This window comes from Mustela lutreola, chromosome 8 (genome assembly GCF_030435805.1).
Source record: "Mustela lutreola isolate mMusLut2 chromosome 8, mMusLut2.pri, whole genome shotgun sequence".
Taxonomy (NCBI): domain Eukaryota; kingdom Metazoa; phylum Chordata; class Mammalia; order Carnivora; family Mustelidae; genus Mustela; species Mustela lutreola.
Genome location: NC_081297.1, coordinates 14,027,021 through 14,049,395, shown reverse-complemented (window position 1 = coordinate 14,049,395; position 22,375 = coordinate 14,027,021). Strand labels below are relative to the sequence as shown.

General features: G+C 39.1%; 1 protein-coding gene across 2 annotated transcripts in view; it reads right to left on the bottom strand.

The window, feature by feature from the left end:
• ODAD2 (outer dynein arm docking complex subunit 2) overlaps window positions 1-22,375 on the bottom strand; it is a 187,024-nt gene that overhangs the window by 124,257 nt on the left and 40,392 nt on the right. For both annotated transcript variants that reach the window (XM_059183830.1, XM_059183831.1), the window contains 6 exons: window positions 10,902-11,048; window positions 10,293-10,502; window positions 6,657-6,899; window positions 6,218-6,328; window positions 4,052-4,206; window positions 2,243-2,485 (listed from right to left, as the gene is read on the bottom strand). In XM_059183830.1, the coding sequence (XP_059039813.1) occupies window positions 2,243-2,485; window positions 4,052-4,206; window positions 6,218-6,328; window positions 6,657-6,899; window positions 10,293-10,502; window positions 10,902-11,048 (1,109 nt within the window). The remainder of the gene's footprint in view (window positions 1-2,242; window positions 2,486-4,051; window positions 4,207-6,217; window positions 6,329-6,656; window positions 6,900-10,292; window positions 10,503-10,901; window positions 11,049-22,375) is intronic.

Sequence of the window (22,375 nt, the reverse complement as noted above, 5' to 3'; positions counted from 1 at the left end):
TGAGAGTGGTACCTACTACTGACTCGCATCACTGGCGACCCACTAGCAAATGTTTTTTCTTCTTGTTCCTGTGACCTTACACTTTGCTGGTTTAGAGGTCTTGGTTCCAAAGCAGGGAATGCTTCCACCAGGAGACCCAACAACGATTCCAGTGAACTGCAAGTTAAATCTGCCTCCCAGCCACTTTGGCCTCCCCATACCTCCAAACTAATAAGCAACAGAGAGAGTTACTGTGTTGGTTGGAGATTCTGATCCCAATTATCAAAGGGAAACTGGACTGCCACTGCACAATAGGGGTAAAGAACACTGTATCTGGAAAAGAGGAGATCCCTTAAGGCGTCTTAAGTATTACCATGCCCTGTGATTACAGTTGATGGAAAACTACAACAACCCCATCTAGGCAGGACTACTTATGGCCCAGACCCTCAGGAATGAAGGTTTGGGTTACCCCACCAGGTAAAGAACCACAATAAACTAAAGTGCTTGCTGAAAGCAAAGGGAATATTGAATGGGCAATGAAAGAGGGTACTTGTAAATACCAGCTATGACTCCATGGCCAGTTACAGAATGAGTATTGTAATTGTCATGAATATTCCTTCCTTATTTTGTTATGAATATGTCTGTGTATATCTTTTTCCCCTCTTTTATCCTTTTATCATGTAACTCAAGATATATTAACTTTATGTCATAGTTTTTAAGAATGGTCAACTTTACATCAGAGTATTTAAGTAACAGGACATCAAGGAGAAGAGTAAACATCATCTAAGAACTTTGCTTCCTCCTCTGGGAAAAGGGTTAGTGAGTTTTCAGTGACACACTGGATAGTTATCTAGTGTTAGGCAGGGATATGGCCTTATCATCTCTCTATAGAGATTAAGCATGGTTTAAGGAGATGCATGAATGGGGACCAAGTTGACAAAGGATGGATATGTGATGGTTAATGTTTATCTGTCAACTTCAACTGGTTTAAGGGCTGCCCAGACATTTGGTTACACTTTTGTTTGAGAGAGAGAAAGCACATGCCAGCAGGGCAGGGAGGGCCAGAGGGAGAGGGAGAGAGAGAATCCTAATCCATGCTGAGGAGGGGTCTCATGACCCTGAGGTTAAGACCTAAGCCAAGATCAAGAATCAGATACTCAACTCTCAGATCCACTCAGATACCCTTAGTCAAAAGTTAATTTGTATATTTCTGTGAAGGTGGCTTTTGGGATGAGATTGATACTTAAATTGGTGGACTTTGAATATAGCAGATTATCCTCCATAATGTAGGTGGGCCTCATCCAATCAGTTGAAGGCCTTAATAGAAAAGGGCTGGCTGCCTCTAAGCAAGAAGGAATTCTGCCAGCAGACTGCCTTTGACCTCAAAATGAAGCTCCTTCCTGAGTCTCCAGCCTGTCAGCCTCCCCCATCAGAAGGGGGAATTTTGTCAAGCCTCCACAATCATGTGAGCCAATTCCTTAAATCTGTCCCCCCTATGCCTCCCACCTTTCTCATCCTGTTGATTCTGGTTCTCTGGAGAACCCTCATGCAATAACTTTGGCCCATATGGTTCCTCCCTTTCTGGGCTTCATATATATATGAAGTATTAGTATATACTTCACACACATATATTTCTTATAAATATATGTAATCTATACACAAATACACGTTTATGTGTATGTGTGTGTGTGTATAAAATCTTGCTATTATGCTCAAGTTGTATAAAATTTAAGTCTTTTCTTCCTAATTAGAGAGGAATTTGCTCAAGGACCAAGATCACAGCTTAAAATCCTTTGTCTTCCTCCCTCATTGGTTTGCAGCTCTTGTTAGGTGCTCAAAATACGTTTGCTGAATTGAATTGAAAAACAAAGAAGATACTAGGGGAATGCAACCTAGTACTACCTAGGGTCTCAGTTAGAGAGAGAGAAAATTCTTCCTTAGGAAGCAGAGAAAAATTTTGTTGATTGTATGAAGGTTTCTGGGTGGGATATTAATTACTGGGAATGTTAAATCCTCCCGATATTAATTACTGCGAATGTTAAATTCTCCCAATAAGCCCAGTCTCAGCCCTCTAGCTCATCCAAGGGAACAATCTGGCTCTGTTAACTCATGATTGGTCAACTTGCGGTTATTTATATGGAAATCCACTTTACTTTCTCACCATTTGTGCATGCCAATTCTAAGTGATGACACTGTTCTATGACAACCTGTGTATTTCCCCTAAAACTCTCAAATAAAATCTTTCTGTGGCTAGGCTACTTACGCCATACTTTCGGGTTCTGCTGCACAAGCACCAACTGCTTTTGTGACGTTGACAAGAAGAGTTTGGTTTATTCCTACGAGGAGGTTCACAAGTGGTTGAATGCCACCACATTTCCGGACAAGGACTCGGTTTTCATATTCCTGACAACATTCCCCCAGTGCACCAACCACGTTCACAAGTACTTCTTCAGGCTGGTCAGTTAAAAGTCCCACCAACATCTCAATGGCTTTGTATTCCCGAAACCTGTGCTCATCACAAGAAAAAGGGGGAGGAAAAGAGGAGAACAATATTACTTTTGGTGTAAAATTAGCTAATATTAATAGCACAAAATTGCTGAATGACAACTATACGCTCATTCAGTCCTTACAAAAACCCTATGATGCAGGTACTACTACAATCCCCACTATCAGAAAGCTAATTTGAAGCTTTGTAAATAGTGAAGCTGACATCGATATCCGGCCATCTGCACCTTTAATCTCTATACGGTACAGACTCTAAGAAAACTACAACTTCACATCAGTGTCAGTGATTCTACTATGCTATGGGTGTGCTCGCTTCAGCAGCACATATACTACTATGCTATGGGTGTTTCCTCATGTCACAGAGACTATTTAACAGGAACAAAACAACATAAGCCTACTTTGTGTTAAATAAGACAATTTCTTGTTAGCATCATCACACTAAGGGGCTCCTGGAGGGCTCAGTCAATTGAGTGTCCAACTCTTCTTTTCAGGTCAGGTACTAATCTCAGGGTGATGAGATTGAGCCCCAAATTGGGCTCTGTTCTCAGAGGGGAGTCTGCTTGAGAGTTTCTCTCTCTCTCCCCCTTTGCCCTTCCTCCCACTCATGTGTACTCTTTCTTTCTCTCAAATAAATGAATAAATCTTTGAAAAAAAAATCATCACATTGAGACAAAGAGTTGCCTCAGAATATCCATCATAGAGTATGAGAACTCTAAAAGTACACAGGGATAAATTTGAATATTAAATAAATCTGGGGGTGCCTGGGTGGCTCAGTGGTTTAAGCCTCTGCCTTTGGCTCAGGTCATGATCTCAGGGTCCTGGGATCAAGACCCGCATCCGGCTCTCTGCTCGGCGAGGAGTCTGCTTCCTCCTCTCTCTCTCTGCCTGCCTCTCTGCCTACTTTGTGATCTCTGTCTGTCAAATAAATAAATAAAATCTTAAAAAAAAATAAATCTGATGATCATAATGTTTACAAGTACTTTAAAAGTTAATGAAATCATTTGAAAATGGCTGTTCTTTAACAGATTAGTTAGCATTTCGCTGATTTATCTTGTTTATCTTTTAAAAAGGAATAAAGAGTGGAACCACTTCCATCTATAAAGATTCAGTGGGAAATTCATCCCTCATCTTCTTCAATTAGAGTTGCTTGTCATTTATATGGCTGCCCGTAAGTAAAAAGAGCCCATTTACACAGATAGATTACATGAGCAAGTCCCTTAGTACTTAGTACTGAGTGAGGCGCAAGAAACCATTGCCAGGTGGTGGGATGGGAAATAGAAGTCTTTCATTTAAAAAAAATACCTTAATCCTGCCAAATTAGTCTAGAATGTATGTGTATGAAAACTAGAGGTGTAGCATTAGGATTGACTCTATTAAAATAACATTACAGGAATGTGTTTCAGTGGCCATATTTTTTATGCATTTACACTTTATTTAGAAACATTTATATCTTAATGAGAGAAGACGTTAGTTGAAGGATACACAGTGTAGCTTCTGTGAGCTAAGAATACAGCTCTTCCTCAATGGCCATATTTTTATCACAGAATAATTGAATGGCTTCTCTTACTTGGTCACATTCTCTTTGCTGATGGAACATTTCCATATTGCCCCCGTGACCGCGGCCAACCGTTCTTTATTGTCAGTGTTATTGAGCAGACTGGCCAGGGGTTTAAGTCCTCCATGAAGTCTCACCAGGTCACGGGTTTCCTTATCTTCGGCACACTACGCAAAAAGTCAGGGCAGAGGCTGTCAGTGATGAGGGCATATCGAGCTTTCAGTGATTGCTAACGAGGCTGTCATTCTAGTGGCTATGAAACTTCTTTTCAGAGAGTATCATTTTCTGAAGGGGCCTCCAAGTAAAATATAATTCTTCTCTGTACTGGCAGCTCTCTGACAGTGTCTCTCTTCCCTTACATGATTTTGGCAATGTCTAGAAGTTTTTACATACTGAGAAATTCTGCCAAGCCATTCTGAGGTAGTGTGTGCTTTCACCAAGACAGAAAGAGAGGTTGGTAAGAGACCCAGAATGCCACATGCGTGGATGGAGGATTTCTGCAGTCATGCAACCCACAGTCTTAGGAAAATATAGTGAAGATACATGAGTGATAAAGCTTTCGTCTGATCTTCAATGACCCCCAAAAGCTAAGAGATGAGTATTTCCCTAATAGAGTTTCTATGCTCAGAGCAGTGAGTATATCAATAGCAAATGATATTATATTCACATATGTTTATCCATACATTTGTGTCATCCTTTGAAATAAATATGTACTGCACAGACATTCCCAGCTGACCACATTTCCCAGGTTACAGAGCAAAAAGATGATAAATTTAGTGTAGATATATTATCATCTGAGGCATACAGTGGTCTCTGAAGCCACATGATACAGGTGCATGTGATGCATCATCCCTGAGGGCCACCAGAAGAAATCCTCACTGGAATGCACCACAAGGCATCTGCCATGTTTATCTTCTATTTATGACTTTCGGTTTTGGTTCAGTTGCAACTTTTAAAAAATTAATCCCTATTTCCAACCAATCCTTTATAGTTACTCATACGGGGCATATATGCAAGTCAAGGCTATATATCCTCGTTATGAACTGAGTTCCGTTCCCTTAAAACTGATATATGTCGAATCATATAACCCCCATGCCTCAGAGTGTAACCATAATTGAAGATAAGGTCTTTAAAGAGGTAATTAAGGTTAAACAAGATCACTGAGGTAGGCTCTAATCCAATATGACTGGTGTCCTTAGAAGAAGAAAATACTAGGATACAGAGGAAGGAACACGTGGAGACAGAGGGAGAACAACATGTGAACGTGAAGATGGCCATCCATAAGCCAAGTGCTTAGAAGGAACCAATGCTGTTAACAGCTTGATCTCAAACTTGTAACCTCCAGAACTATAAGGAAATGAACTTCTGTTATTTAAGCCACCCAATGTGTGGTATTTTGCTATGACAGCCCTAGAAAACTAATACAATACTCTACTGACATGAACCTTTTTCTCTGACTCTGTCTTTTTGGGGTACCCTCACCGTGCATGTTTTAAAATGGATTCCTCTAGGAAACTTTCTCTGATAGATAGAATCTAGAAACTTCCTCTGATGACCAATAACCAGCCATCTAATTTGTCAAAGCCATCTTTTCGTCTGTTTTCTCGTATACTATGAAATGCATAACTCACAGAAAGTTAATGAAGATTAAAATACATTAATAAAAGGATAAAACAGGAATACACATACACCCCCACACAAAAGCACACACTCAAGGGCAGGGATTGCATGGAGCACTGGGTGGGGTGCAAAAATAATGAATACTGTTATGCTGAAAATAAAAAATAAAAAAATAAAAAAATAAAAAATAAAAGCACACACTCATTCGTCCATCCATCTTGTTTTGGCAGAAGGTCAAGTTCCCAAGACCAGTATGTTTGAATAGGATAACTAAACAGCAATGTAAAGGCACCATGTATATATTTAGCTATTTTACACTAAGTAACTTGTTTGAGGAGACAAAGATATAGAAGTGGCTTCCAGAAATGTGAATAATCAAGACAAGTTGGAGCAGGTTTCTCTTTTACATATACAGGCATCTGTCATTAGCACAGAACAGTGGCTCACAGACCTGTATGTGTGGAAAAATCCCTTGGGGTTTCTTGTTAAAAATGAGGATTCCTGATTCCAATCCCCAGAGAATGAGACCTCACGTTAACTATCTAAAGTCCGCCGTACCTGATAGATGGCCATGGCACAGTGTTCCTGCAATTGTTCATTCTCACTATTTAGGTTCTTTACCAAATTTTCAATTATCCTTTCTGCTTTGATTGCAGCTCGGTAGTTTTCCTAGGAATACAAATTTAAATATTGACATGCATAATACATGAATAGAAGTATCTATATGTACTAATAATTATGCCAAACAAACTTTCTTAATAAACACTAAAGTCCAAGATTAACACAACTATATAGTAAGAGAATTTAGTCAGCATTTTCAGAAATACATCACACAGGTACCAATTTAATGTTCTATTAGTTTTAGCTTCTCTTTCTAAAAGACGACTGACTCTCAAAAAAAAAAATCCTTAGCAGTCATGATAACCTTAAGAATTGTTTTTCAGCTAAAGAAAGTTAAGGTAAATGAAAGCAAGGGAAGCAGAGCTGGCTTGAGTACCTCTGATGCACATTCTTGTAATGTCCCCACCACTGGAATTAGCATGTTCTCATGCGAAGTCTTCAGTAAGCCAGCCAACAAAGGAATGCCGCCAGCTTTACGAATGGCTTCTTTATTTGCATAACTCTTACTGCAGCTCCATAATGCCAGCGCCCCACAACGAGCTACTTCCACGTCTCTGGCATCATACAGATTTGACTGAGCCGGTTCTTGTGAATTGTGTGCACAGTCGAGTAGAGCGACCTACAAGAACAGATAATATATGATGTACATGGGAATCTTTAAAATAAAACAATGTACCCTGCAAATAGCTACAGGGCTGCTATCAGGCTAACCTCCATCAAACATAAGAATACTTTTATGGATTAGTTTTCATACTACACAGTAGTCAGTGAAAGCAAAGAAATAAACCCTTCAAAATACCTTCCTCCAGATTTGGGAGGCTTTATATTTCCTTCCTACAAGAAATTTAATCTCGCCAAGATTGTACTAATATAGCTGTAACATTGACGTTAGGAAGAATTGTATACTACATCCTCAGCCCTGGTATCTCACAAAATGAGGCTCCCTAAAGCCATTAGGACTTTCTAATGAGAACGGAATGGCCTGTATATTCTCAAAACCATGGGACCTCTTCCGAGGTTATGGCTCTCTACCTGTACTACTGAAACCAACCGATCCACATGGCATAGCACCACAATCTTTTCTTTTCTTTCCAATAACCAAAGCCACCAGAGACCTTAAGGGAAAGGCAATTTGTATAGAAACAGCAGGATGTTAGGGTGCTCCACAGAGGAAATGAAGTCGGGGCTTCCAGGGCTGTTTTTATCCTATGCATGTCTACTCCATTCTTTTCCCTCTGCAGGCCAGGTTCCATGGATATGTCCACATAATCGTGACCACCAATCCTGAGTTTAGAAAAGAGTAGTCCAGACTGAGTAGAACCTCTGATTCCTAATTCCAAATTCCTGGGAGAGAAATCTGGTGGGACTGGCTTGAGTCAGGTGGATACTCCGCTGTACATTCATCATGTCAGGGACATATGTTTATTTATATTGATGTTCCTGCCACCTGTGTTTCTGTACTTGACATTTCAATAAATGTTTGAAATGGTTTTCAGTGAAAGGGTCAAGTACACCATACATCCAGAGGTATGTGGAAATGGCCACAGGGGTAACAACACTGAATCTTAAAATCTTTTCCTACCTGGATGTGTTCTCCACGCTTGCTCAGACACCCAAGTTTCTATTGGGTGTGTCTCTTCAGAGACTCAACCCCATCTAAGTGCCCAAACACTATGGCCACTATACCCCTTCCTGCTTGCTCTGATCTGACCTCCATTCCCTTGCTCTGATGTTGTAACCGGCTCACTGCTCTGTACTGAGTGACCTCCCTCACTTCTAGTTTTGGCTGGGGACTCATGTGTGTATGTCACCTACCCTCACTTAGTTAGCAAACCAAAAAAGGATCCCTAATCCTGGTCTTTCTCAGATGTGTTCTCAACCTAGCAATTATGAGTCTATTAATGCCTGATCCATTACCGTGCTTCCTGTTTCTAATTTAGCTATCATTTAAGATTATATTAAAACATGTGGCATTATCTAATGGACTAAGTAAGTGCAGTTGTCCAATTCTAGTTCCTTGAATGTGATATATAAGACTCCCATAAAAATAAATTTTAGTTTTAAGTTACATTATTCATTCTTATAATTTAATGTGAGAACTTCCATTAAACAGCCACATCAGTCAACCGTATGACTTCATTATTTAAGCAGAATACTGATAATCACTGTAATAATTACCTTTCCCCCAACATTTTATTATGAAAAAATTTCAAACATACACAAAGGCTAAAAGAACTATATGGTAATTATGCAGCAAATCATGTATTATACCACCTAGATTCTATAATTAACATTGTCATATCTGTTTTATCACATAGCTAACCATCTACTTATCCATCTACCCAGCCATAAGTCTGTCTTATTTTTGAAGCAAATAATTATATTCTATAGTACTCCATAGATTACATGTGGATTCAGAGGTCCCCAATTTACAATGGTTCAACTTATTTTTCAACTTCACCATGGTGTGAAAGTGGCATGCATTCAGTAGGAATCCTACTTGGAATTTCGATCTTTCAAGCTAGCAATATGCAGGTTACACTCTTGTGATGCTGGGCAGCGGCAGTGAGCCTCAGCTCTGTCAGCCACACCATCCCAAGGGTAAACACTGGTGCACTTACAGCCATCCTGCACCCATACAGCCATTCTGTTTTCACTTTCAGTACAGTTTTCCATAAGTCACAGGAGACATCAATACTTCATTATAAAATCAGCTTTGTGTTAGATGATTTTGCCCATGTTTAAGGCAAATACAGGTATTCTGAACACATTTACGGCAGGTAAGGTAATCCAGGATGTTCAGTAGATTAGCTGTATTAAATACATTTCTACTTATGATATTTTCAACTTCTAATGGGTTTATCGGGACATATAACTCCATTGTGAGTCAAGGAAGAGCTGTACACAGAATCTCTTAATTTCGGAAGACATGTCACTGTGTATGAATTCACCTCAAATGCATATTGATTCAATACATATTTATTAACCCTTCATATGTGTAAGATACTGGGCTACGTGTTGTGAATGACACTGAGATGAATAAGATATGTCTCTCCTCTTAAGGAGCTTTGAGCACAGAAGTGGAGACCGTCCAGTATGGTAAAAGCTGTAGGAGGAACATGGGATCTACTGTTCCTTCCAAAGGCGGATGAAAAGGCACTTCCATACTGCCCTGTATCTCCTTGACGTGAGTGTTGAGCAGAATGCTCACTTCTTTCTTTCAGGGATAGTTATTGATAGAACCATTTTTTTAATGATATAGGTAACACTTATACAACATATTGGCAAATGTGGGAAATTATGGAGAAAAATTGATAGTTATTTCAGAGGAAAGTGAAAAACTGTGAGCTGTGAACAGTTTTGTGTATTTATTTCACATTTTTATAAAAAAGCTGTTACAGACTTGTGAGGTAAGTCTCTGAAAATTTTGTTCATAGGTGTCAGTCAGTTTTTGATCCTGTCAGAGTTTTATATAATATTATTTATATGTTTATTCCTTGCCACTAAATATACTTTAAAAATGCAATGCTGATAGCTGACTACATGTTTCCTGGAGGCATTGTTCCTGGGACTTTCTGCTCTCATATTGTAAACACGCTGTTTTCAGTAACAATGAGATGACTAAGCATCTGCAGGTCTGATGGTCTCCTTGGGGGGCAGACCTCATAGTGAAGTCACCACAGCAGAGAAAATGGATGACCAGAGCCCTTTCTAACAGGGTCTCCACCCCCGCCCCCACTTTGCACGTGCCACACACAAATGTATTCCCACCAATGCGGTAGGTGCAAATTACATCTCTTTTTTAAACATATGTTTCTTTGAAAAAGAAGGTCAGACATGTTTTCTGGCCAGTTGCTAATGTAAATATACAACAATAATTTTCAAGGGCATTACACAAAAAGAAGGTTCCCAGAACACACATATTTAACATCCGGAAGAGGCCAGGAAGGACAGCAAGGAGGTGACATTTTGGTGGCGGGGGTGTGCTGGTGATGGTGCCAGCAGTACTCACCAGTTTGGTGATGCCCCCATGGCGTCTCACCGCCCGTCGGGCTCTTCTAAACTTGGCCACATTTGCGATTGTCTCAGCTGCCAGGCATTTCAGACTCTTATGTGGAGAATCAAGTATATTAACCATAATTGGTAAGCCCCCAAGGTCAACAATATTACGTCTGATTTGCGGATTATGACTGATTTCCTTCAGGATTTTTAATGAACCAATCTAATGAGAAAATAGAATTTAGAGGTGAAAATAAGGGCTTCATACATAACCAGTGCTAGAGTTCTAAAAATTCCAAGCTGGCCTCAAATCCTCCCCCAGTGACGTTTTTTTAAGGAAATACTTTCGATTCCCAGGTATTACCCATAGCCTCCTTCCTTTTCTCCAATTATGCAGACAAACATTCATCATTTAAGAAGCACATACTAGTGGAAAAGAACCAAAAGATAAACAAGAACAGCCAAGAAGAGAAGAGCGGTGAATAGCCAAAGGAGCACGTTCTCAGTGAGACTAGCAGGCAAAGTCAAGAATGAGGCAGAAGTGACAGACACAGATCAGTAAAAAAAGAAGCACGAGGAGGTATGGACGAGGTTCATCACCCGCATCACGTAAGCCACTCACCTTACACTTGACTTCGTCTGTATCAAGTAAATTTATCAAAACTTCAAGGCCTCCGACATCCCTGATCGCCAGCTGGCAGGTCTCCTGCGCTAAGTTGAAATCCTTCATTGAACACAACGCAATCACTGTAGCTGTCTGATTTCCTCCCTACAAAGAAGCCAAGCCACAGAAAGGTTAAATAAGATCGCGCGTCCATTGAAATTTACTTAATGGCTATGAATCCACGAACTGGGAAATGTGTCTCCCCGTACATGGTACGTTAAATTTTTTTAAGTTCTCTGAGTGGCTTATAATTTGTTAAATGAATCATGTAGAGTTGAAGCATGAAAAAGCTTTACAGAGTATCATAAAACATTATTCCAATTAAGAGTCAGTATTTAAAGGTGGTCTGTCTGCTTTACACAGCGAGGGCATTAGGCAGTATTAGTACGTTAAAGAGAGTCAAGGGGCAAGCCTTGAGAGACCCACGGAGGAATGTAAGTTTTATGTCGAGGTAACAGGCAGTCCCTGTAGTTCTTGAACAGAGTACTGTGCAGTCCAAACCATGTCTGGAAATGATTCTCACAGATGTGTGTGGAACAGTCTGGAACAGGGAAAACCTGGAGAAAGGGAAACCATGTGGGAAGTGGTACAGTGATCCCTCCTGGGACTGGGGAGTAAGTGGGAGAAGGGCCATGGGACTGGGAAGGGGGAGGTGATTCCATTAAGAACAGCAGATGACTCAGTGTGTGGATAAAGGGGAAAGAAAAAAAAAGAAGAAGAAGCCTTCAGTATCGAGAGCGCAATGCTGGCCCAATGTAGAGAATCACACAATCAACGTCTGCTTAGCTAATCACCAGATGTCAAGGGTAGTGGGGAATGGCTCCTTTAAGGTAAAACAATCTGGGAGATTTTTAAAAAATGAATGATGAATCAGTGAAACAGACCCGCCAGGAAATTATAATCAGAATTCACTTCAGGAGTTCTTGAGTGACGTCCACCCATCATTAATGTTTTGAAAACCTTCTGAAGGACACTGCATAGTACTTATTATTTCTCCTGCTTTTAAGACTGAATGGTAACTAAGAGTTCCAGTGTAAGTGCTGAAATAGTTCATAAGTCACAAGAGCAGGGGGGGGCGCCTGGGTGGCTCAGTGGGCTAAGCCACTGCCTTTGACGCAGGTCATGATCTAAGGGTCCTGGGATTGAGCCCCATGTCAGGCTCTCAGCTCAGCGGGGAGCCTGCTCCCCCTGCCCCCCTGCCACCGCTTCTCTGCCTACTTGTGATCTCTCTGTCAAATAAATAAAATCTAAAAAAAAAAAAAAAAAAAGACACAAGAGCACTATTTCTAATGGAGCTAAGAGTAAACTGTTTCTGTAAAAGGTGCTTATGAAAGACTGCCTTGGATCTTGACCTCAAAACATAGTATGAATGGCCTCAAATATATCTCTCTCTCCTTTTGGAGGGAAAGACGCCTACAAGTTATGTTTATTCTCGTTTGCTAATTATCACTTGATATTGTTATATCTATCATATACACATGTTCATAGATATAGTATGTACACTTAAGACAAAAATGGAAATTATATTCAAGCAGCCCAAACCCCTCCTACATATCACACATGCACACATGCAAATCCTCTTGTGAATTCAACACAATGTGTTACTTTTAAAACAAGAAACTGAAGTGGGATTATTAGAGGGCAGGTATCAAAAAAATGAAAAAGTACAGACTTCAGCCTTTCCTCTTAACCCTTCCAGAAAAGTCCCTCTACATCTCTAAAAATGTGCAGACACCACACTAATTTTCTTTCTGGGTAATCCAGGCTGTCCTCTGCATTCAAGATTAAGTTGAGAATGGCAAAAGCCTTCATTTTCTTATTTACATTGAAAATAATGAGTTTTGTTCTTGTAGCTTTTAATGACTTTTTCTCAATATTGAAAGAAATTTTTAACACCGCCAATTGTCCTACAGTTGGTTTTGAAACAAAAAATAGTAAGTCTTTCACTTATTACTTTCAATTTTATAATCTCCCTTGTTTGGGGGTACAGGACCCTCCCATAAACACACACAGTAGCACTTCTGGTGTCTTACTTTTAGAAAAACAGAAGACAGGTATTTCATAAACCATAGAGAAGAATCTAAATGCTAACCGAAATTCAAGAAAATAATATAGAAAAAAGAAAAAAAATGAGAGAGAGCCAGAGAGAGACAATTATTTAACAAGGCCCTTTTGCGGAATTTCAATGGGTTAGAAGGAACCCAGAAATTCCCCTGGGGTACCCAAAAGAGCAGAGCTGGGCTCCCACATTAAAAGTTTAAAAATGCAAACGCGGAGCTTCAGACAGAGTTCTTTAGGCAGTGGCTTCAGACTCAAGTGTGACTTGAAAGCGAGAAGACGTCAAAACATGTCATGCCTCACTCAAGCCAAGAGAGTCCACCCACGCATGTCAAACCCTGAAGGAGAATGTGCTGTCCCGACATTCTTAGTTCCACGTGATGGAGGACCTTCTTGACTGCTGTTCTTGCGTTGTATTTTCTTTGGTAGCATTTTTCTACTTACACATTCGGCACAGTCATTGTTTCCTATTTCATTTTGAGGGCTCTTAAATTTTTCTTTTCTAGATTATTTCTATCTTTCATACTTTATTTCATCATACGCATCATAACCAATGATACGACATTTTTAAAGAGTCTTGTGATTGTGGTAGATGCCCAAAAGGTAAGAGGTTATATTTTCCTGAGTTATCTCTAAGCCAATTTTGAAGCCAAAGGATGGAAATTTACATTTATCATTAAGAAGTTAGATCCTTATAGAAAAAAAAATTCTGTAAATCATCAGCTTTTTCTGAAAATCTGGAAACATATTCATAGGCTTGAGAGATTTTTTTTAGAACAGTTTTATATTAGGGAAAGTTAGTTTTTCCACATTTCAGGATTTAGTTCTACTCTTGTCACTGACCACACTCCCCAAAGGATTATAAATCTTTCAGAATGAATACCAGGAGGATGGGAGCCAAAATATTCAACATACAGAGCCACAAATGTTAGCCAATTGCTATTCTTTAAATACCAGCTATGTCAAAGGATTTTCAAATGTTTGTTCTGCTTTGACCAGATGCCATAAACATCTTACTAAGGAGAAGCAGTGCAAATATGCTCATTTTTTCAATTAAATCTCCCCTGAGAATGTAATTAGTTGCCAATACTTATTTTCACATTTTATCACGTATTTGTATTTGTGAACTTTAAAGAGCTGGAGAAAACATAGTAAAATATTATTTTACTAGCTTCTGAAGGGTTTTGAAGAATGCTTCCAATAAGCTTTTCCACTTCTTAAATTAATACAAGTCTTCTGCTCGTTGTCTTCCGCCCCTGCTTCTCCTCAGACATCTCGAGGCTCTGTCAGCCTCCGGACACTTCGCAGTTTGCATTCCTTTCTAGGACCAGGAGGCTTATGTTCATTGTCAAAATCACGTTTCCAACACGCAAAAGTTGAATGAATGTTGCTTTCCTTCATTTTCCTCAAAATTTCTTTTAGAAAGAGAAGTTCAGTAGAGGACACTTTTCTAAATAATGTTTCTCATTGTTTTAAGTAAATCTTTGAAATAAAAAAGTATTACCATATCTGGTATATAGATTTAAACCTCCCTCCAGTCCCCTTACTGCTGACAACAGAGAAATAAACATTTACAAAGATGAGATGAAGAATGTATTTGAGACTAAATCAGGGAGCCAGCTGCCTCCAACCACTTCTTAATTCTTTTATTCAACAAATTTGCCCACTTATTATTCACCGAGTCTGATTCCAGCAACTAGAGACATCCTGGAGGATAAAAACAGACCTGGTCTTTGCCTTGTGGAGCTCATCAAGTTTTGTGGAGAAGAAAGATTTTAATTTTTGAAGCCCATCCAAATAAATGAAAAACACTGAGCAGTGCTATCCAGAGAGCAGCATGGGGCTATGGAAGCTTGCAGTAGGGGACTTTGGGCCTGGACCTCAGGAAAGGTTTCCCTGAGGAAAGCATGTCTGGACTGAGGTGTGGACAGAGTGGGAGCCTTCCCTGGAGGAAGAGGAGGGATGTGATGAAAGACATGCCAGTCAGAGGAAACAGTATGTGTAAAACCCCTGTGGAAGCGTGGAACGTGGCCTGTTTAAGACCTCACGAGGGCCAGTGTGGCGGAGACCCAGAGCATGGCAAATGGTCCAAGACCAGCTGAAAGACTAGGCGGGCAAAGGAATCTGCTGGGCCCATAGGCCAAGTGGAGGATTTTAAACTTTATTCAAGATTGATAGGAAATATTCAAGGATGTTGTTTTGGGGAAGAGGGGGAGGACTCACATGAGTTGAGCACATTTTTAAAAGATCGTTCCAGCGGAAGAGCCTAGAGGAGGCAAGGAGGGGACAAATGGGTCATGTGGGGACCATGCAGGTCACTGCAGCCCTCCGGACAAGAGGTAATTGGGATTAAGAGGTCAAGGTGACTCATTATGTGTCACAAAGACTTCAAGTAATGTGCTTTAGAGAAGGATACTATAAAGCTAGCAGACAAAGCTCTGGTGGGCTACGTGCTCACAGGGCCATGATTCGGAGCTTCCCGTCAGAGTCCCATATGGTAACAGTGAGAATAAGAAGGCAGGCAGAGGCACAATCCGGAGTGGGGACCCCTCTGTGCTCCCCACTGTCTGCAATCAAGGGGCAGCAGGTGAGACCCGGTGAGGTGACACAGCCATCACACAGCCATCCAGCTGGCTTTCAGTGTTCTCAGCGTTTTTTCCTCCAAACATGCCACTCTGAGAGCAAGAAAAGTGAAGGCCCGCCAGTGACTATTTATTGATGATGACAGAGGGCCTGGCACCCAGCACAGAGGTTGGCTTACAGATACTCTTCATCTCCCAGGGTCAGAGACAGTAAAAAGTCAATGCTCAAAGTGAGTTGCATATGACCACGTAAGTCAAGGTAGTAAAATGCATTGCTTTGCCTTCTGTTTATTTGCAAACCGACTTTATACTGATGATTCAGCACTCATAAACCTCAGACTCAAGCGATGAGACTCAAGAGGACTCCAGGAAAGAAAATGAGAAAATGCTGTGCCAGAAGAAAAAAGAAATTAGACTCAGACTGTTGCATTACAAGCTTGCTGAGAATTTTTATTGGGAATGGGTACGGAACAATGCAAGCATTCCCTACACATTCCTTTTAAATAGACATGGAACATTTACCGAAATAGATAATCTGCTGGAATGTCCTAGTTACTGCAATAAGGAAAAAGTTGTAGCAAATATGACTGTCTTCCTAAAAAATTCAGAAGAGTACACTGAATAATTATGATAATTAATAGAAGTAGCTCAATAAAGTGACTGGATATAAGGAAGACATTCAAAAATGAGTAATTCTCCCAATATACTAAGAATAATAAATCAAAAGATGTAATTTGAAAAATATTCCTATGCCACTATTGGTAAAATAATAACAAAAATATCAAGGAGTAAATCTCACAAGAAATGTGTTGAAAATATATGGAAAAGAAGCTATTAATTTTTACTAAAATACATCAAAATTTAAAAATAAATGAATGGTCATACCGTGTTGCTGAATAGGATAACTGATGTTATTAAAATTTGCAGACCCACAACAATATGGTCAATTAATCTTTGACAACGCAGGAAAAAGTATCCAGTGGAAAAAAGACGGTCTCTTCAACAAATAGTGTTGGGAAAACTGGACAGCAACATGCAAAAGATTGAAAGTAGCCCACTTTTTTACACCATCCACAGAAATAAATTCAAATGGATTAAAGACCTAAATGTGAGGCAGGAAACCATTAAAAATCCTAGAGGAGAACACAGACAGCAACATCTTTGACATCAACTGTAGGAACTTCTTACTAGATATGTCTCCCCAGGAAAGGGAAAGAAAAGCAAAAATAAACTATTGGAATTTCATAAAAAGTTTCTGCACAGCAAAAGAAATAGTCAATAAAACTAGAAGTCAACCTATGGAATGGAAGAAGATTTTTGTAAGTGACATATCTGATAGAGTTAGTATCCAAAATCTATAAAGAACTTATAAAACTCAACACCCAAAAAACAAATAACCCAATTTAAAAATGGGCAGAAGATACAGACAGGCATTTCTCCAAGAAGACATCCAGATGGCCAATAGACACATGAAAAGGTGCTCAACATCACTCATCATCAGGAAATACAAATCAAAACTACAATGAAATACCACCTCACACCTGTCAGAATGGGTAAAATTAACAACACAGGAAACAACAGATGTTGGCGAAGATGTGGAGAAAGGAGAACCCTCTTACACTGTTGGTGAGAATGCAAGTTGGTGCAGCCACTCTGGAAAACAGTATGGGAGGTCCTCAGAAAGTTATAAATAGAACTACCCTATGATCCAGCAACTGCCCTACTAGATACTTACCCAAAGGATACAAAAATATGATCCAAAGGGGTACATGCTCTCCATTATCAACAACAGGCAAATTATGGAAAGAGCCCAAATGTCCATTGATTAATGAATAAAGACATGGTGTGTGTGTGTGTGTATAATGAAATAAGTCAGAGAAAGATAAATACCATGTGATTTCACTCATATAAGCAATTTGAGAACAAAACAAATGAACATAGGGGAGGGAAAAGAAGGGAAAACTAAGAAACAGAGCCTTAACTAAGAGAATAAACTTACGGTTAACCGAGGGCAGTGGGAGGGAGAGAAGGGTTGAGTGGGGGATGAGCATGTTGCGATGAGCTACTGGTGTTGTATGTAAGTGTTGATTCACTTAAGTAGTACACCTGAAACTAATATTACACCATGGTTAACTAACTGGAATTTAAATAAAAACTTGAAAAATATTACAATTTACCTAAAAGTAATTTATAAATTCATATAGACTGACCAAAATCCCCAACAGCATTTTTGAGGGTTTTTTTTTTTTTAATTCAATTTGCAACTTTTCTAAAAATGACCTGGAATGGAAAATATGCAAAAAGTAGTTTTAAAAATTTAAGAAAGCTCTCTGGCCAATCAAATATAAAATACACCGAAGTTACAGTAATTAAAACAGCATGGAACTGGCATGGGGAGCATTCAAATAACTCAATGTAATAAAGATCCAGAAACAAACTCTCACATACGAGATGACAATACTTGATAAGGGTAATATCTCAGATCACTGAAAAAGTGGAGGAATGAATAATCTGTGTTGAAACAATGGACTCCCCATCAAAAAAGAAAAAAAAAAAAAAGAATAAGAAGAAGTAAAATTCGATCCCAACCTCACACTGTCCCTATGAAATAACATCAAGATGGATTCAGGATCTGAACATTTTTTTTTTTAAGCTATAAACCTACCAGGAAGAAATAGAAAATTTTTTGTTATCTTAGAATGACTTCAGAAAAACCTTCCTTAGCTCCTAAGACATAAAACTTTATAATATAGCCATGAAGGAAAGTCAGTATAGTACAATGTACAGTTGTACAATGTACAATTTAAAAGTTTTCAAAGAGAAGAGTAGATAAAAAGACATGACAAACTAAGAGAAAATATTTGCAAATAATATAACAAAGGATTAATTTGCATTAAGAATCAAAAGACAACCACAGAAAAATAAGCGAGGTATACAATACAATGGCTATTAGACACATAAAAATATTTACCAACCTCACTAGTAATCAGGAATATGCAAATTCACACAAGATACATTCCCCCCCCCCAGTTGAAATTGACCAAAATAAAAAAAGACTGTAGGTTAGTGAGAATTTGTAACAGTGAATCTTATTTCTAGACAAACAATTTTAATACTCTGGAAAGATTTTAAAGACCATCGATGCCTAGACCTCATTTCAGACCAATTTGTTTAAAACCTCCATGAATGTTACCTGGGCATCAGGGTCTTTGTTTTGTTTTGTTTTTAGGAACCTGACTGATTTCACTCTGCATTCAAGGTTGAAAATCACTGATATTTATTAAGTATAAATCGACATTTACTTTGTGTAAGGAGCCATCAAAAACTTTTTATACAAACCAAGTTGGTTGGTTGATTACTTTTCATTATTTCCCTTTCAATTTAAAAGATTTTGGTGGAGTACTCAAACTTCGGTGTGCGTATATTTTTTTTTGTTTAAAATCCCTTTACTGGGGCGCCTGGGTGGCTCAGTGGGTTAAAGCCTCTGCCTTCGGCTCAGGTCATGATCCCAGGGTCCTGGGATTGAGCCCCGCATCGGGCTGTCCGCTCCGCGGATAGCCTGCTTCCTCCTCTCTCTCTTTCTGCTTGCCTCTCTGCCTACTTGTGATCTCTGTCTGTTAAATAAATAAATAAAATCTTTAAAAAATAAAAAAATAAATAAAAAATAAAATCCCTTTACTAAGGTGGAATTGATACACAAAAATTTACATATTTATGTAACCAATTTAATGAGCTTGAGCATCTGCATACACCTGTGAAACCATCTCCACAATCAAGGTAACAGACGCATCCATTACCTCCAAAAGTTTTCTTATGCTTCCTCCTTTTTGCAGTATTTACACTTACCATGAGATCAAATACCCTCTTACATATTTCAAACATACAATTCAATATTGTTAACTATGCTGTGCAGCTTTCCAGAGCTTGTGAAACTAAAACTTTGCACCTATTTAACAACACCCCCCCCATTAGAACTATCAAAATTTGAATGCCCATATTTGACCCAGGCAATTCCACTTCAGAGAATCTCTCATACAGAAATAGGCTACATATCCAAAGAATATGTAAAAAATATCTGCAGCAGCTATGTTGTAATAATAAAAGTCAATTTGGGGGACAAGGCAAAATGTTACCAGTAAGGGAACTGTTACAAGAGTTATTGACAGATACATATAGTAGCCTACTACGTGGTAATTAAAAGGACTGAGGCGGATATGGAAGATCACTGAGAAGACACGTATATACAATACAATAAGACATACAAAAATCAAAATGTCGCATAAGTAGTATGACTTCATTTTGTGTATAATAATTATATATGTGTATGTATATACACAGAAACATCTGGAAGGGGGCTTTCCCTGTTATTCTTCTGCACGGCTTAAATTTTACCAAGGGCATATATTAATGTATTATTTTTATAAGATTTTACTGATTTAAATACAGGAAGGACTAGAAGAGGAACACATGCTTCTGCTAAGCCCTGCATGTCGCAGAAATATCAGGAGGCCACAGCCAGCCACATCCACCCAGAGGGTAGGAGCTGGGAAAGAAACTGCAGCCCTTGCTTGTGTGGAGTAGCACAGGCTAGTGGACCAAAAAGGAACCTGGAGCTTAATACTTTTCCTACAAATACACAACTTCTAATAATGAGTACAAGAGAAGTATATGCAGGAAGTAATATAAAATGAAAAGATCACTTATACCAAATCTGGTACCTTTTACTCCTGAACTCTTATATTTATAAATTCTTCAGTGTGCTTAGGCTTCTAGAAGAGGAAATGAATATGTGTTTTTAAAATAAAAAGTAAAGCAGACTAGAGCATTATGTAAACTGGGACTAGGCAATGCGCCTTTCCTACAATTTATTTAGCCTCTCAAATAAATTTGGGGGAAAGCATACTTTGAGGAACAAACTATAGTGTAGCTGCCAACACATCAGGGAACAAATTCCCCCAAAAGATTGAATACATTTTCAGAGTACATAAAACTGAACAGAATGCCACATAAAACTTAGATAGCAAAATTCTTTGCAACCAAAAATCATATGAATAGCTGGATAGACAATATCATCTCACTATACTCTAGCTGGACGAGCCCACAATATGCATTTATGAATGAATGAATGAATGAGTTAAAGCTTCAGAAACCTCCCTTGAGATTTTTAATGTCATTTTTCTGTAGGTAAGTTGATGTGGTTGTACAATGCTAGCTAACGGTAGTATAAGCTGTTACGATTCAGTAGTGTTACTTTATCATACTTAGCCAATTCTCTTTGCCTTTCTCCACTCTTGTTTATGAGAGCCACAGGGCAAAAATAGTTTATATCTCAAAGACTAAAAAGCTTATTAGTTTATCTGTGGAGTATAGATTCCTCTGTGGAGATGAGGAGCCTCTCCATCACTTCCATTACCTCCTTTGTCATAAAAAAAAAAAGGGATAATTTTCTTTTGGGCCATATATAAACACACAAGTTACACACATCTCAAGTAATCCAAATTCTTAAAACGTGTTCATGACATACACTGCAGAATTTAAGAGTACATTTGCATAAATGCAAACTCTACTAAGAAATTTTTTAGATGATGCAATTTAAAATATCTTACGATTTCTGACAGGCAGTGGTTTTTTGGATCTTTTTTTTTTTTTTCTTTTTAATACAAAACTCTTTTTTGTCATGGAGACATTTTCTTTTAAAGTTAACCCACATCAGTGCATTGTTTCATTGTTTCTCACGAAGGTGGGAGTAATTTTCCTTTCTAACTACTGGCGTTTATTTGAATATATAAACAGTGACCACTATTTTCCATTTTTGAAAGAGTCTGCTGAACACGACTAACACGGTCCTATCACCGTCTTCTCCAACTCTTTCATTTAGCAAAAGAGCAGATTCTCATACTGCCTTCCAGAAATGAACATTGAAGTCCTTTGTTAAGAAATGCTCCCTTTTGGGACGCCTGGGTGGCTCAGTTGGTTAAGCATCTGCCTTCAGCTCAGGTCATGATCCCAGGGTCCTTGGATAGAGTCCCATATCGGGCTCCTTGCTCAGAGGGGAGCCTGCTTCTCTCTCTGCCTCTGCCTGCCACTATGCCTGCTTGTGTGCTCTCTCTGACAAATAAACAAAATCTTAAAAAAAGAAAAGAAAAGAAAGAAAGAAAGAAATGCTCCCTGTATAATTAGTCTCTCACTCAAATGAAGAAAACCAAGTGAGAGAGAAAATAGGAGCACACAACAGCCAAGCCTGCAGGCCCTCTGGGCCCTGAGTTTCTTGACAGAGGGACAGAATAACCAGGCAACAGGCAGTAAAGATAGAAGCCTGGACACCAGCCTGGCCCACAGCCGCCTCGCCTTCTGTGTGGCCCAGAGTGAACTATTTCTCAGCTTTTCCACCAATGAAACAAGGATCACACTACCTGCTCCTCCATACCCAAAACCCGAGTAATGGGAAAGGAATTTAATTAACTGTAATTGATTGCAAAGTACATCAAATTCCTGCAGTGAAAAATCCTATAACTCCCAGTTACCACTTAGAAGAACTCCTTAACCAATTAAGATGGTTGTGTGTGTGTGTGTGTGTGTGTGTGTGTGTGTTTAATCAGTTCCTGAAAGATCATTAAGGAACTGAACACCACAAAAGTAGTCAAAGGTTTTAAAGTTTCAAAATGTCTCTGTGGTGAATCCCTTTCCAGAGGGGACATCCAAAACATGCCAAGGACAGAGCCCACAGTGTCTCTTGGGAAGTCTTGTGGAATTTCTGATGTGCGCCTTTGAGATGTCATGAAGTAGATGTCA